Source organism: Mustelus asterias, chromosome 13 (genome assembly GCF_964213995.1).
Source record: "Mustelus asterias chromosome 13, sMusAst1.hap1.1, whole genome shotgun sequence".
In the NCBI taxonomy this organism is placed as follows: Eukaryota; Metazoa; Chordata; class Chondrichthyes; order Carcharhiniformes; family Triakidae; genus Mustelus; species Mustelus asterias.
Genome location: NC_135813.1, coordinates 80,574,341 through 80,590,787, shown reverse-complemented (window position 1 = coordinate 80,590,787; position 16,447 = coordinate 80,574,341). Strand labels below are relative to the sequence as shown.

General features: G+C 42.8%; 1 protein-coding gene across 1 annotated transcript in view; it reads left to right on the top strand.

Annotated features, from left to right (window-relative positions):
- The window catches only part of LOC144502802 (V-type proton ATPase 116 kDa subunit a 2-like), a 28,835-nt gene extending 12,388 nt beyond the window's left edge, over positions 1 to 16,447 (top strand). Inside the window, exons 8-12 of the mRNA XM_078227087.1 lie at positions 3,149 to 3,268; positions 5,460 to 5,582; positions 9,765 to 9,882; positions 10,572 to 10,743; positions 12,622 to 16,447. Of these exons, the coding sequence (XP_078083213.1) occupies positions 3,149 to 3,268; positions 5,460 to 5,582; positions 9,765 to 9,882; positions 10,572 to 10,743; positions 12,622 to 12,718 (630 nt within the window). The 3' untranslated portion in view covers positions 12,719 to 16,447. The remainder of the gene's footprint in view (positions 1 to 3,148; positions 3,269 to 5,459; positions 5,583 to 9,764; positions 9,883 to 10,571; positions 10,744 to 12,621) is intronic.

Genomic DNA, 16,447 nt, shown 5'->3' with positions numbered 1-16,447 from the left:
GATCTTGGCTGATCTGTGTCTTAACTTCATTCATCTTTGAATGAAGTTAAGACACAGATGAAGTTAAGACACAGGGGCGACACGGTGGCACAGTGGTTAGCACTGCTGCTTCACAGCTCCAGGGACCTGGGTTCGATTCCCGGCTCGGGTCACTGTCTGTGTGGAGTTTGCACATTCTCCCTGTGTCTGTGTGGGTTTCCTCCGGGTGCTCCGATTTCCTCCCACAGTCCAAAGATGTGCGGGCTAGGTTGATTGGCCATTCTAAATTGCCCCTTAGTGTCCCGGGATGCATAGGTTGGAGGGATTAGCGGATAAATATGTAGGGATATGGGGATAGGGCCTGGGTGGGATTGTGGTCGGTGCAGACCCGATGGGCCGAATGGCCTCTTTCTGCACTGTAGGAGTCTATGATTTCTATGATCTGCCTTGACTCCATATCCTTTTATATTCTTGTCTGGCGAAAATGTATCAACACCAGATTTGAAACTAGTACGAGGGCACATAGCACGAAAAAGTGTTTTCCTATTTCTCTGCTTAATGGTTTGGCTCTGATTTGAAGGTTCTGCCCACAAGTTCTAGACTCTTCCACCAATGGAAATGTTTGTCTCTCTCAACTCCATCATTGCTTTTCAAATTCCTAAAATTTTCAATCAAAGCATCCATTAACTTTTTATATTTCGGAGACTATAAACCTATCTTACAAAATTTCTCCCCATAATCTAACCTTGGAACTTTGATAACATTCTGGTGAAACTGTGTTCCACTCCACCCAAAGCCAATCTATCCTTTCTCAGGTGCCGTGTCCAGGACTGTACCCATGCTGCAGATGTGGTGTAGCAAGCGTTTGTAGAGCTGAAGGAAAAATTCCTCCCCTTTATATTCTAATCCTTTCGTTACAAAAGCTCACATCCCATTAGCCTTTCTGATCTTTGTTTTAATCTGACTAATATATTTTAATGATTTATGTACACGGGTCCCCAAATCTCTCAGATGTCGGGTGTTTCTAGCTGTTCACCATTTGAAAAAACATTTTTTTGGTCTGAAGTAGCTGACCTCACAATTTCTTAACTTGCTGCCAATGATGTTATAATCTTGTGTTGCTGACTCTGAAAATGGGTGAGCTTTGATCCCCGGCTTACATTTCTGGGCTTTACTCCAAATGCCCCTTGGAATCTGAGAATAACCCGAGAACACTTCTGTAACTGAGCCTCTGTTCACTACAAACTGGGTGGCACGGTGGCACAATGGTTAGCACTGCTGCCTCACAGCACCAGCGACCCGGGCTCGATTCCCAGCTTGGGTCACTGTCTGTGTGGAGTCTGCACTTTCTCCCCATGTCTGCGTGGGTTTGCTCCTGGTGCTCTGGTTTCCTCCCACAGTCCAAAAGACATGCATTGACCATGCTAAATTCTCCCTCGGTGTACCCGAACCGGTGCCGGAGTGTGGTGACTAGGGGATTTTCATAGAAGTACAAAGTAAATGGTAGAGCCCTTAGAAATATTAGCACCAGAGGGACCTAGGTGTGCAGATCTAGAGTTCCCTGAAGGTGACAACTCAGGTGGACAAGGTGGTCAAGAAGGCGTGTGGTATGCTGGCCTTCATCGGTCGGAGTGTTGAGTATAGGAATTGGAAAATCATATTGCAGCTGTGGTTAGGCCACATTTGGAATATTGTGTACAATTCTGTTTGTCACACTGTCGGAAGGATGTTGATGCATTGGAAAGGGTGCAGGAGAGATTTACCAGGATGTTGCCTGGTTTGGAGGATATGGACTATGAAGAAAGGTTGAACGAACTTGGATTGTTTTCATCAGAGGATGAGGGGGGGACTTGATAGAGGTTTACAAGATGATAGGCTCGGATAGAGTGGATAGTCAGAGGCTTTGTCCCAGGGTCGAAGGGTCAATTACTCAGGGCATAAGTTGAAATTGAGAGGGGGAAAGTTTAAGAGATGTAAGAGGCAAGTTTTTCACAGAGGGTGGTGAATGCCTGGAACACGCTGCCAGAGGAGGTGGTGGAAGCAGATTCTATAACAACGTTCAAGAGGCATTTGGATAGATACATGAATAGGCAGGGAATAGAGGGATGTGGACCACGTTGAGGTGAGAAAATATTAGATTAGAGAGGCATCTGTGTTGGCATGTACTTGATGGGCCGAAGGGCCTGTTCCTGCGCTATTCTGTTCTTGGTTCTTTGTTAATCATGGCTGATAAGTTTCTCAATCCCATTCTCCCGCTTTTCCCCCTTTATCCTTGATCCCTTTACCAATCAGGAACCTATCTGTCTTCATTGCACTCAGTGACCTGGCTGCCACAGTCTTCTGTGGCAATGAGTTCCATAGATTCACCACCCCCTTGCTGAAGAAATTCCTCCTCATCTCAGTTCTAAATGTTCGTCACTTTACCCTGAGGCTGTGCCCTCGGGGTCTCTCCTACATCTTCCCCACGTCCACTCTATTTAAACCCACTTTTAAAAAGGATACAAGGTACATAAATGTACAACCAGTCCAAGTCGGTAAGATGGCACCCGTGACAATGCAGACATCCTCAGTACTAACCCTCTGACAGTGCGGCACTCCCTCAGTACTAACCCTCTGACAGTGCGGCACTCCCTCAGTACTAACCCTCTGACAGTGCGGCACTCCCTCAGTACTAACCCTCTGACAGTGCAGCGCTCCCTCAGCACTGACCCACTGACAGTGTAACGCTCCCTCAGTACTGCACTAGAGTGTCAGTGTATAATAATGGGCATGAGTGATTGTATTTGGGCTTGAATCCATGTTCACTGACTCTGGCAGGAGGCTTCACATCTTTGAACATTTCGTTAACTAGCTTTCAAAAATGTTTCTGAACTTCTTATGTTCTCCTCTCTGGAAAATCTTTTTAGAATCCTGTCTCCCACTTCTGTTTTATGGGTCATTACTTAATATATGAACAAATATACCTGTTACAGCACAGTCATTCTTCAAACTGTTCAGAGTATGTTTCCTGTAATGAATACTTCTCCAAAAGTAAGAACTAAAGTTACTCAGAGTTGATTTATTTGTAAATTTGTACAAAAGAGCAGACTGTAAAAGTGATTAAATTCAGCAAAAGATATGTTTTTGTAATGATACAAACACGTAATAATTTGTATTCATTTATGAACAGACTGGAGTCCAAATATTCCTGGTTGTGATTTCTATATTATCTGTTCCCGTTTTGCTGTTTGGGAAACCAGGATACCTATACTGGAAGCACCACGGAGGAAGAAACTTTGGGACATACAGAGTAGGTCTTTGAATCAAATCAATGTTTGAGTAATCTGCCTACTTTCATCTTCATAACATTGCATATCTCCATCCCTACCTTATTTCATCCTTCGCTGATATCCTCACCAAATCCTTTGTTAACCCCTGGATCTGATTACTGCAGTATTGTCCTGGCTAATCCTCCATCCTGCAAAAACTTCAGTTCATCCAAAACTCCTTGTTGATCTAGGTTGCGTTGAGGTCTTCAGTTAAAAATTCTCCTCCTCCTGTTTAATTCTATTCATGGTGTTACCTCTCTCTAGCTCTCTAAACTTTCACTGCCCTGAAAGACCTCCCACCCAATCACCCTATCACTGCACTGCTCTGCCCTCAGCTGCCTATAGCACACTTTCTCTCTGCCTTTAGATCTCTCTAAGGCATCCAGTCTATCCAAGCTTTGGTTCAATAACCTCATACCTCTTCCTTTGGCTGGAGCCTACTTTTCCTTGTAGCTTTGTGTCACTGGGGCTATTAAAAATGCAAGTTCTTCAACATAAGGTTGAGTATTGATCGTACCAATCATGTTGTTGAAACGCATGCTTGTAACGTACCAAAATACCAACCGTTGCAGCTTTTACACAAGAGCAGAGGCGGCCATTGAGCCCCTTGGACCTGTTCACCATTCAATTTGATCATGACAGAGCAATCTCTGAACTCCATTTATTTAATTTTTCCTTATTCTTCATCCCCCTTATCTAACAAAAATCTTAATTGACTATCTTTGAAAATTACAGTGACCCCCAGTATCTGCAGCTGCCTTTGGGGAAGAGTTCCAGATTTCCAGTGCCTGTTGTGTGAAAAAGATTTTCCTGATTTCCCTCCGATCTCTAATTTGAAGATTGAACCCCATGTTTTGGGAAAAAGTTTCTGTATATTTGCCCCATTGAATTATTTTGTCCTTTTTATATGGCTGTGGGATGTCTAAATACTTGTGAAAATTTAACCCTTTAATCCCCAAGCATGCAGTATTCCAGTTAGGGTCTGACCAATGTTCGATGTAACTGAAGCATCCCTCCTCGTTCTATATTGCACTCTTCCTTGAGACATAGACCATCTTCTACTTGCCTTTTTGTTTCCTTTTTCAACCTGATCATTAGGTTTCAGTGATTTGTCCGTGTGGACTGCCAAAAAAATCCTATTGTTCTTCCACAGTTCTTGATCTCTCGCCATTAAGAAAATAATCTGGGTTCAAAGTGGATGACCTTGCACTGTCCCACATTCAACTCTGTTTGCAATGGTTTTACCTACTCACTTAATTAGTCTGTCACTCTAACTTCCTACACCAACCCAAAAAACTTACTATGATTCCTGTTGTGGCATCAATAACTTTTCCATTCCTTCATCCATTGTTAGTAAGTATGGTGAAAAGCTGATCCCTCAGGAAAACCACTGTCACATCCCATCGATGGGAGCATGTTTCCTTACTCCCTCTTCTCTGTCACCTACTGACCCATGGCACAAGGTCCACTGGCAGCTGGATTCATGTGTTAAATCGTACAATAAGTGGATAGAATATTTAAATGTGAGAGTTTGTGTTCTGGTTTGAGACAATGGAAAACGTTAAACAGGTTGGAAACTACTAATTTGCTTAGTCTTTTATTCGAATTATTATAAAATGTTGCAGTACCAGCAGGAGGACATTTAGCCTGTTGTGCTTGGACTAGCTCTTTGAATGAGCTATTCACTTCGCCCTACTGCCTCTTCTCTTTCTGTGTAGCTTTCCTAAAAGTATTTATCCAATTCCCCTTTGGATGTTACAATTGAATCTGCCTCCACCACCCTTTCAGACAGACCACAACTCCAGGTCACAACTCACTACATAAAAATGTTTGCTCATATTACCTGTGATACTTTTGCCAATAACCTTAAATCTGTGACCTGTGGTTCCCCTTCTCTCAGTGAAAACAATCTCTCCTTGTTTACTCGATCACGACCCCTCATGATTTTAAACAACTTTTATCAATTCCCCCCTTGACTCTTCTAAAGAAAACAGTCCCAGCTTCTCTGGTCTCTTTTGTGTGACTAAAGCCCCTATTCCTGATACCATTCGAATAAACCACCTCTGCACTCTCTCTCTCAGATCTTGACATCCTTCTTGGAATAAAATCTAAAATGTGTCCAGTTTGTTTTGAATAACTGCACTGAATTAATCACTGCTGTTTTATATTTAGAAAGGTTACACACTTGTACGAAGAGGGAGTGAAGAGGACGTGTCACTGCTGAGAGCTCATGAAATGGAGCAGGGAGATATACATTCAAGCCACACCAACCAGTCAGATGGAGCTGAGCAGGAAGTAAGACAGGGATTTGCTTTATGATCAGTTATATGTAGAAGGAAAATTTCTTGTTGAGGAGGCTGCGATTGTGTGTTACAATTAGTTTGCTTCATTAACTGTATTCAAGATGTATTCAACCTAGTGGCCTGACATAATCCCCCACTCTATCGTTACCACCAAGCCAGGGGATCAACCGTGGGTCAATGAAGGGTGCAGGAGGGCATGCCAGGAGCAGCACCAGACGTACCTAAAAATGAGGTGTCAACCTGGTGAAACTACAACACAGGACTACTTGCGTGCCAAACAGCAGAAGCAGCGAGTGATAAACAGAGCTAAGTGATACCACAACCAACAGCTCTGCAGTCCTGCCGCATCCAGTTGTGAATACTGGTGGACAATTAATTCAGTGGAAGACGAAGCTGCACAAATATCTCCATTCTCAATGGTGGAGGAGCCCAGCATATCAGTGCAAAAGACAAGGCTGAAGCATTCACAATAGTGTTCAGCCAGAAGTGCCGAGTAGATGATCCACCTTTGCCTCCTCCTGAGGTTCCCAGCATCACAGATGTCGGTCTTCAGCCAATTCGATTCATTCCTCGTAATATCAAGGAATGGCTGAAGGCACGGGATATAGCAAAGGTCCTAACAATGTTCTGACAGTACTGAAGACTTGGGCTCCATAAATTGTCATGCCCCTAGTCAAGCTATTCCAGTACAGCTATAACACTGGCATCTACTTGGCAAAATGGAAAATTGCCCAAGAGTGTCCTGTACACACAACGCAGGACAAATCCAACACGGCCAGTTATCACCCTGTCAATCTACTGTCGATCATTCGTAAAGTGTGGTCATCAACAGTGCTATCAAGCAGCACCTGCTCAGCAATAACATGCTCACACACTCAATTTGGGTTCCACCGAGGCACCCAGCTCCTGACCTCATTACAGCCTTGGTTCAAACATGGACAAAAGAACTGAACTCCAAGAGGTGAGATTGACAGTCCTTGGTTTCAAGGCAGCATTTGACCGAAGATGGCATTAAGGAGTCCTAGAAAAACTGGAGTCAGTGGAAATCGGGGAAAATCCTTCGGCTGGTTGGAGTCATACCTGGAACAAAGGAAGATTGCTGCGGTTGTTCGAGGTCTATCATCTCCTCCCAAGGTAGTGTCCTAGGCCCAACCACCTTCAGCTGCTTCATCAATGACTCCTTCCATCATGAGGTCAGAAGTAGGGATGTTCGTTGATGTTCAGCACCATTTGCAACTCCTTAGACACTGGAAGCAGTTCATATCCAAAAACCTGGGCAATATCCAGGGTTGGTCTGACAAGTGGCAAGTAATGTTCACTTCACACAAGTGCCAGGCAATGACTATCTCCAGCAAGAGAGAACCTAACCATCGTCCTGTTTCATTCGATGACATTATCATTATTGAATATCCCACTATCAACATCCAGATGGTTACCATTGACCAGAAACTAAACTGGACTAGCCATATAAATACAGTGGCTACAAGTCAAAGTCTAGGAATCCTGCAGCGAGTAACTCACCACCTTACTCCTCAAAGTCTGTTCACAATTTACAAGGCACAAATCGGGAGTGTAATAGAATACTGTCCCCTTGCCTGGATGAGTGCAGTTCCAACAACACTCAAAAGGCTTGACACATTCTACCACAAAGCAGCCTGCTTCATTGGTACCCCTTCCACAAACACTAATTCCTGAGACAGCACCTTCCAAACCCATGACCACTACAAGGACAGCAGACACCTGGGAACACCACCACCTGGAAGTTTCCCCCCAGGCCACTCACCATCTTGACTAGGATATATCGCAGTTCCTCCACGGTCGCTGGGTCAAAATCTTGGAACTCCCTCTTGAACAACCCTGTGTGGGTGTACCTACACCACACACGGGCACTGCACAGCTCAAGAAGGCGGCTCACCACCACCTTCTTGGGCCATAAATGCTGGCCTAACCAATGACACCCACATGCCATGAATTAATTGAAGAAAAACCTCACATTTAGTCAATAAAAATGATTCCGCAAGCATATTTGATCATTAGTCAGAATGAGGAGCTCTAACCTTTCATTGAACAGCATTTTTGGAATTTTAACTGCAGTTTTAAACACCTCAAAGAGACAGTGATGCTTTGTTATGGATTCAAGGAAGATTGACGGTATTGAAGGAAGATGGGCTGCTTATGTGAAGAGAGTTGCATTGAGCAAATGACTGAGATGGGAATGATCATGTTGTTTAATTTAGACACACACCGAATGAGCCAGAGCGAGACTCAAGCTGATCTGATTTTTCTGCAGTAAAGCAGACGTGGAACAGATGTGGATCAAGCCCAGGTCAGGCTGTGTTGCCTTGTTCCTTCATGAATAGAGCTGAACAAATCCTTAGAGAGGGAATTGAATTTTCTGGGGGCTGTTGTGGAGTGAAGTTATAAGGAAGGTAGTCATTCCATTACTGTTGGGAAGTGTTAATTCCCAGCGGGTTTTTTGCAGAATGGACCGGTGAAGGTAGGTGTGCAGGAATCTTTCCAACTTGCATAACCTCACTGAAGCCCTTTGAGGGTGAAGTTTATAATGGGCTGGATGGAATGGGTTTATTTAACCAATCAGTCCCTCATTTGTCTGTGTGATTTCAATAAGTTGAATTGGTTTATGGTTTGTTTTTAAATACAGACCTAAGAACATAAGCATATAAATTAAGAGCAGGGGAGGCCACTCGGCCCCTCGAGCCTGCTCCACCATTCAATAAGATCATGGTTGATCTGATTGTAACCTTTACCCAACATTCCTGCCTATCCTCCCCCTCCCCCACCCCGCTGATAACCTTTCCTCGTTAATCAATAATCTATCTAATTCTGCCTTAAAAATAATCAAGGACTCTGCCTACCAAAGACTCTCAACCTCTTGAGAGGAAAACATTCTCCTCATCTCTCTCCTAAATGAGCGACCCCTCATTTTAAAACAGTGGCGCACCTAATGTAGGTTCTCCCACAAGAGGAAACATCCTCTCCACATCCACCCTGTTAAGATACTTCAGGATTTTAAAGCTTTCAATCAAGTTGCCGCTCACTGTTTTAAACTCCAGCAGATACAAGCCCAGCCTGTCCAACCTTTCCTCATAAGACAACCTACCCATTCCAGGTCTAGTAAACTCTGAACTACTTTGTATGTGTTTACATTCTTCCTTGGGTAAAGAGACCAGTAATTTAAACAATACTCCAGACGTGGTCTCACCAATGACTTGTACAACTGAAGCATAACCTCCCTAGTTTTCTGTTCAATTCCCCTTGCAATAAACAATAGCATTTTATTAGCTTTCTTAACTACTTGCTGAATTCTTTTGCAAAATTCATGCATTAGGACACCCGGATCCCCCTGTATCTCAGCACACTCACTATTTAAATAACATGCTTCTTTTTTATTTTTCCTGCTAAAATGGGCAATGTAACATTTTTTCACATTATACTCCATTTGCAAGATTTTTGCCCACTCATTGCTTTTTGTTGCCTCTTTAAGTCCTCTTCACAATTTACTTCCCTACCGATCTTTGTGTAATCTGCAAATTTTTGTCCCTTCATCCAAGTGATTCATATAAATTGTAAACCGTTGAGGCCCCAGCACTGATCCCTGTGCCACACCGCTCATCAGATCCTGCCAACCAGAAAAAGACCCATTTATGCCAACTCTCTGTTTCCCGTTAGCTAGCTAATCTTCAATCCATGCCAATATGTTAGCTCCTACGGCACAAGCTTTTATTTTCCACAATAACCTTTGATGTGATCCCTTATCAAATGCCTTCTGGAAATCTAAGTGCAGCACATCCACAAATTTCCCTTTATCCACAGCACAGGTTACTGCAAGAGAAAAGATTGGTCAAACATGATTTCCTTCTCAAAATCACGTTGGCTCTGCCTAATTACCTTGAATTCAAAGTCAATTAATTAAAATTACTGGATGTATTTTGTTTATTTCTAAAGGCTTTTAATCACAGGACTACACTCTATATTTATTTTCCTCCTCCAAGATGGAGCATTTTTCAGTCATCTGTCACTTTCTTTGAGTGACTGACCCAGACTCCTCCCGTATTTGATCCACAATCGAGTCTGTGCGACAGAAGCAGGGACACAAAGTATTCATCAAAAATGGGTTTGATGTGGAAGTGACTCTTTGTTCTTTTTCTCCTAGTTCAATTTTGGGGACATTTTCATGCATCAAGCTATTCACACCATTGAGTATTGCCTGGGCTGTGTGTCTAATACTGCCTCATACCTGAGGCTTTGGGCCCTCAGTCTGGCTCATGCTCGTAAGTAGATATATTTATTTATTCTTTAATAATATCAATAGTTTTTAATTCCAGTGGATTTCATCAGTGTTATTATGACCATCAATAAATGCTATATGCGCAAAGCATAATTATTCCAGTTGAGTAGAATAGAGAAGCAGAGGAGACTGAGAGGCAACCTGATCGAGGTGGACAAGATTATGAGAGACATGGACAGAATGGATAAGGAGCAGCTGTTCCCCTCACTTGAAGGGTTAGTCACAAGGGGACATAGGTTCAAGGTGAGGGGCAGGAGGTTTAGGGGGGATGTGAGGAAAAACCTTTTTACCCAGAGGGTGGTGACGGTCTGGAATGCGCTGCCTGAGAGGGTGGTGGAAGCGGGATGCCTCACATCCTTTAAAAAGTATCTGGATGAGCACTTGGCACAATCATAACATTCAGGGCTATGGGCCAAGTGCTGGCAAGTGGGATCAGGTTGGAGTTCAGGTGTTTCTACTGTGTCAATGTGGACTCAATGGGCCAAAGAGCCTCTTCTGCGCTGTATGATTCTATGATTAAGTGTCAGAACTGTATGGATAATGGACACGTGCTGAATTTATTGATGGTTAAACACCTGGTTTAGCAGCATACATATAGCTTATTAATGGTTAGATGAATAACATTAATGATTATACATTCTTAATTTGTGTGTTTTCCCTTGTTTTTAACAGAGCTTTCTGAGGTTCTGTGGGGGATGGTGTTGCACATGGGTCTTCGTATGGATAACGATTACGGTTCCTTATTATTGTTCCCTGCCTTTGGCTTCTTTGCAGTTCTAACTGTGGTCATTCTATTGGTCATGGAGGGGCTTTCAGCATTCCTACATGCTCTCCGATTGCATTGGTAAATTTGTGTTCTAAATAGTCCCTGTATTATTTTCATTTTTCTTGACAGACTTTTAACCTTAGATGGGTTTAGTAGTGAAACAAATGAAAATATGTTGAAGATAATCCCATATCTAAAAAATATGGTGACTGACTGCAACATTCCAATATAACTACAGCAATAGTCGATGCTCTGTGCAATAACGTTCTATGTGCAGGTATGATTTTCATTGAAAGGTCCTCGCCACCGGAGGAATGTTTAAATAGTTGTATTATTACAAAGACAACACTGTAATCAAAGACCTCAAAGTAAAGACTTAAAGTTTATTTATTAGTGTCACAAATAGGCTTACATTAACACTGCAATGCAGTTCCTGTGAAAATCCCCTAGTCACCATAGTCCGGCGCCTGTTCCGGTACACTGAGGGCTAATTTAGCATGACCAGTGCACCTAACCAGCACGTCTTTTGGACTGTGGGAGGAAACTGGAGCACCCGGAGGAAACGCACGCAGACACAGGGAGAATATGCACACTCTGCACAGACAGTGACCCAAGCAGGGAATTGAACCCGGGTCCCTGGCACTGTGAGGCAGCTGTGCTAACCACTGTGCCACCGAAGACTTCTGATTCTCTATTCTTAAATGATCTTGTTCCTACTCCAACCACTCTCCCATCCTCTACGTGGTACCAACTTTCATTTCATTTCTCTTTTAGGTTGTCTACAATGTAGGAGGTCATTCGGCCCATCGAGTCTGCACCGACACTCTGACAGAGTATTTTACCCATTTTGCATCCTATTCCTGTACCCACACTCATTTACCATGGTTAATCCACCTAACTCGCACATCTTTGTACTGTGGGAGGAAACCGGAACAAGCCGAGGAAACTCATGCAGACACGGGGATAATATGCACACTCCGCACAGACAGTGACCCAAGGCCAGAATTGAGCCTGGGTCCTTGGAGTTGTGAGGCAGCAATGCTAACCATTGGCTGTTTTGTGTCCTTGCATTCCTCTCCCCTTCCCACACATAAAATGTGGCTCTGCCCCCCCCCCCCCCCCGCCCCAACTCCCCACACACTAAAGAAAATGGATTCTGGACATTCCCACTCCCCAGGAAGAAAATCAGCCCTCACCCAGTGCCACTTGCCCCTTCTCATTTCCCCTCCACAAGTTTCTGTCTTTTTACCTGCTCCCCATCTACCCCATTCCACCTCTTCAGTCCTCTTTCAGTTTCCCTCCTTTCTATTTGACACCCAAATTGATGCGCAAGTAGACTTTTTACTCATTCTGTGGCTGTGTGCATCTCTGGCAAGGTTGGCATTAAATGGCTCATTTAATTGCTCGGCCACTTCAGAGAGCAGTCAGTGACTAACCATGTCAGTGTGGGACTGGAGTCTCCATCTCCCTCCTCCTCCAAAACACTGTTTAGAACCTACCTTTGTCCAAGCTCGTGGCTGTCTGCTCTGATACGTCCTTTTGTGGCCTGAAGTCACATTTTGTTTTATAATGCTGCTGTGAAGCACCCTGGGATGTTTTATGACTTTGTAGGTGCTATATAAATAAAGGTTGTTATCTTCTAGGTGAAGAAAGAGGTGTTGAGGTTTAGGGAGGGAATTCCAGAGCTAAGGACTTAGGCAGCTGAAGGCACTGTTGCCAATGGTGCAACGATGGAGTTGGAGGAGTGCTGGGATTCTGCTGGGTTGTAGGGCTGGAGAAGGTCACGGAGATATTGAGGCTTTAGAACAATTGAAAACAAGGATGAGAATATCAAAATCAATGTGTTGCTGGAGTGTGAACACAGGGGTTGGGTGAATGGGTGCTGTTCCACATACATTATCTACAAATGAGAAGAGAGGTGGAATACTAATGTAAACATTTTTTCTCAATGAACAGGGTGGAATTTCAAAACAAGTTCTACACGGGCACTGGATACAAGTTTTCTCCATTCTCCTTTGAGCTGCTCACTCACAAGTGTGACGACTTTGCCTAGAAAATTGCCTTGTGCATGTGAGTGTCAGTGGCATGATCATGTGATGCAGCTTCTCACGAACGTTTTGCACTGGATGCCTTACCAAATACACACGCTACTTTCTCTGCTAAAGATCAATCATTACTTTTATTGCAATCTCAGGTACTTACAAGTTTCAAGATGTATATTGTACATTAATGTACAGGCTTTTTCACTGTGACACAAAATATGAACTGTAGCGTTATTGATAAATGCATACATTGACAGGGATTGGCAATTTGCTGTTGGATGGAGGGACCACGCCCCTGCCCCCCACTGCCCCAGTCCTCACCTCTCTGTAAGACTGAATTCCAAGCTTCATGTCAAAGCCACAAATGAATTTAACTCGAGGTATTAATCTGTGGTTCATACTTGTAACTGTGAGTGCCAAATAAAGATAGGTTACTTCCCAAAGCCAGGCATCTTGGACTACCTGGGGAGCTCCTGCAGCGTAGCTAACCTTCTTGATGGAGCCCAGTTCTCACCACATTGCTGTCTGCTCCAGTGACTGCACGGTTTCATGCCACTTGGTGATCCGGAAGGTTTGGCTTAGCTGCCAAACCCCCACGGCTTGCTGCGCAGAGTGTGCATGTGCTCCAGAAACCACAGTGTGTAGCAGGTTTCCCAGAATCTGTGGTTGGCGACTCTGCATTTCAGCATTCTTCAGATAGCAACTGACCAGAGAAACAGTAACAAAGTGGCACGGATAGTATTTTGATTCGGCCACGGATGTGCTTTTGATCAGAGTCCTGCTTCTTGCAAAAGTTAAAAGTAGGATTAGTGTGAAATATAAGACATTCCTTTTTAATGATTGCTGTGAATGTGTTGGAGTGTTTTATAGAATGTTTCTGTAAGGATTGGGAAAATGCAAACTGATGTTTTCCAAACATGAAAGATGCTTTGTGAGTTAACGGTTTGTAAAGAAAACTGAATATCTGGGAGAAAAGGGTTTTCTGATCCCTCTTCGACTTTGCTTCGAATATCCATTTGAATAAAAACAGAGTATTTGGATTATTTTTCTGAAACCACATCTTATCAAAATTCTGCCATACAACTAAAGTTAAGATTGCATGGCTGCCAAGCTAAACATTTTAAGATGTTGAAGGTACGGCTAGGTTCATTTTAATAAAAAGACTTGATTTCAGAGTTTCAATACAATATTTCACTCAAAAGTCGTCAGGTCCGTTCTGAGCTTGTCCTGCTGGGTCAGTCAGTAAATGCACCTTCTGATTTGGAACTCGACCAGGAGGCCTCCAGACACGGTCCCCGGACAGTGGTCAGTCAGCTGATAACATAGGCAGTAGAGTTGAGGGTGCAGCTGGAATTGCTTTGATTGATGCTGAGCTGGGGATGGGAGGGAATCGACACTCGGAACATCCACTTGCGATTTCTGTACTGCAGCAGGTTTCACACTTTGCCTGGATTAGAAACACAACCGTTGACATATTCTGGGGGAAACTTCTTCCAGATGTAAACACGTTCCAGGGACTGCCAGCACCAATTCTGACGCGTTGTTTGAGCTCTGCACAGAGAAACAATGCTGTCACTACAGGAGGCATTTGTGTTTTACAGAGCAACAGAGAGAATAGGTTTGCAAATCAGATATTCAGAAAATCAGATGACATAAAAATATGCAATCTTCCTAGCTTCTCATCCCAGATCCAGTGATCCCGGTTTGTATCTTTGCTTGGCTGGAAATTGTTCTTGCAAGGATATGGAGAGGGAAGAATTGGATTCCACAATGACCGTTCCTCTCTCTACACAGTTGGATAGCTTGCCAACGTTCAGGGAAAGCTTGACTGTAAGGACCTGAGTTCTGGGTAGCTGTACAGTGAGAGTTATGCACACCTTTAGCAGAGAGGGTAAAAGGATTGTATTCTAATTAGATAATGGCGTACGACAGATTTCAGAGCCTATTGGAGTAATTCAACGTTGTTCCACAAGTTTAGGATGTTAGAGATATTTGTAAAATTTGTATGATGTGATTGTCACATTTTATGAATCCCCGCTTAATTTAGGAAAGTGGACAAAATGGCTCCTGAAATTTAAGGAAATGCGGCTGCGTGACGTTCACTGAAGATTCCTAAACTGACATTGCTACAATATTTAACAAATATTTCTCCAGTTTAATGGATACACTATTTTTAAAATAAGTGAACTGTATCTACTAACTAGCTGCTCTTACTTTGGTTTTGTATATCTGTGGCATACATGGCATGTCTCCGTTATATTTTATGTATATTATATATTGCTTGCAGTATTCGCCACAGGTCCTCTGTCTGAGGAAGTCACTGAATTTAAATGGAATTTATGCTGGCAGGGAAGTGAATTAAGCTTGAATTTACCATGTACATATGTACGTACATCTCCATTTCATTCCCCATTAACAGGAGCACATTAATCTGCTTTGATAATGTTTATTTTGTTTAGTTTTGATTTTCACTAAGTAGCCTCTCAACACCAGGTTAAAGTCCAACAGGTTTATTTGGTAGCACGAGCTCTCGGAGTGCTGCTGCCCCTTCATCAGGTGAGTGACACTCACCTGATGAAGGAGCAGCACTCCAAAAGCTCGTGCTACCAAATAAACCTATTGGACTTTAACCTGGTGTTGTGAGACTTCTTACTGTGTTTACCCCAGTCCAACGCCGGCAACTCCACAAAATGATTTTCACTGTGGTATTGTTCTATTGCCGGGAAGGGCAGGTTGGTGAGATGAGGTAGAAAAAAGAGAGAGGAGCTGGGGAGCCACAGGACATACTATGACTGCTGTCACCGTCCCTCTGTATGCACTAATCACCATTGGAACTGTGCCTTTCATTGCCTCTTAAAGTAGTCTCTGCTAGTGCGGCCCAGTAGTGACCTTTAACAGTCCTTAGCATTTTGAACTATTTATCCTACACCAATACAATTAACCCACATCACAGTAGGAACTGCACTCCGAAACTGCTTCACTGACTGTAAAAGGCTTTGAGACTTTTGGTGATTGGGAATGTGCTATTTAAATGCAAGTCTTTTTCTTTTTTTAATTATTAGCTGATATTAGAAAGCGGCAAAGTTACTGGGAGCTTATTTGCTTAAAATAATAACCTGATGCAATATAATTAAATTTCAGATAAATGTAAAGTTATTTTGTAATGTTTCTGAAAACTAAATGCTGAATGGCTCGGCAACTTGTCCTGATTTCTGTCAAGTTATTATGTGCTTGGATCTCCTTATTTTTGATATGTAGCATTGAGATCGTAATGTTGATCAGGCTAACCGATTAAAAAGATAATTTATTGAAAAGAGGGTTGTAAAATTCCCAGCTTCCTGCTACAGGTGCAAGTCTGAAAACAACAACATTTCATTCTGTGTAAATAATATTTTATTAATGCGGCTGTATAATTTGTAAATGTCTCTGGGCCGGGCTGGACATTAATGATTCAATATTCCAAACTCCTGCGACAAAATCTAGAAAGTTTAATTTTTTTAATAGAAGGAAAACTCTAAATATTTCTACCATTAAATATCTTTAAGGTATATTTTCTCTTTGGCTATTTTGCATCCCTAACCTAATCTGATGTTCACTGTCTGCAGATACACAAGTGGTTAAACTTGCTGTTGAAATATTTTATGTAAGTGATAAATAATGTTTCTGTTTAAACTGCAGTGTCGCTGTCGCTGCCTGAATGGGTTTTTAGTTTCGTAACTGAAAATAAAAGGTTTATAGAT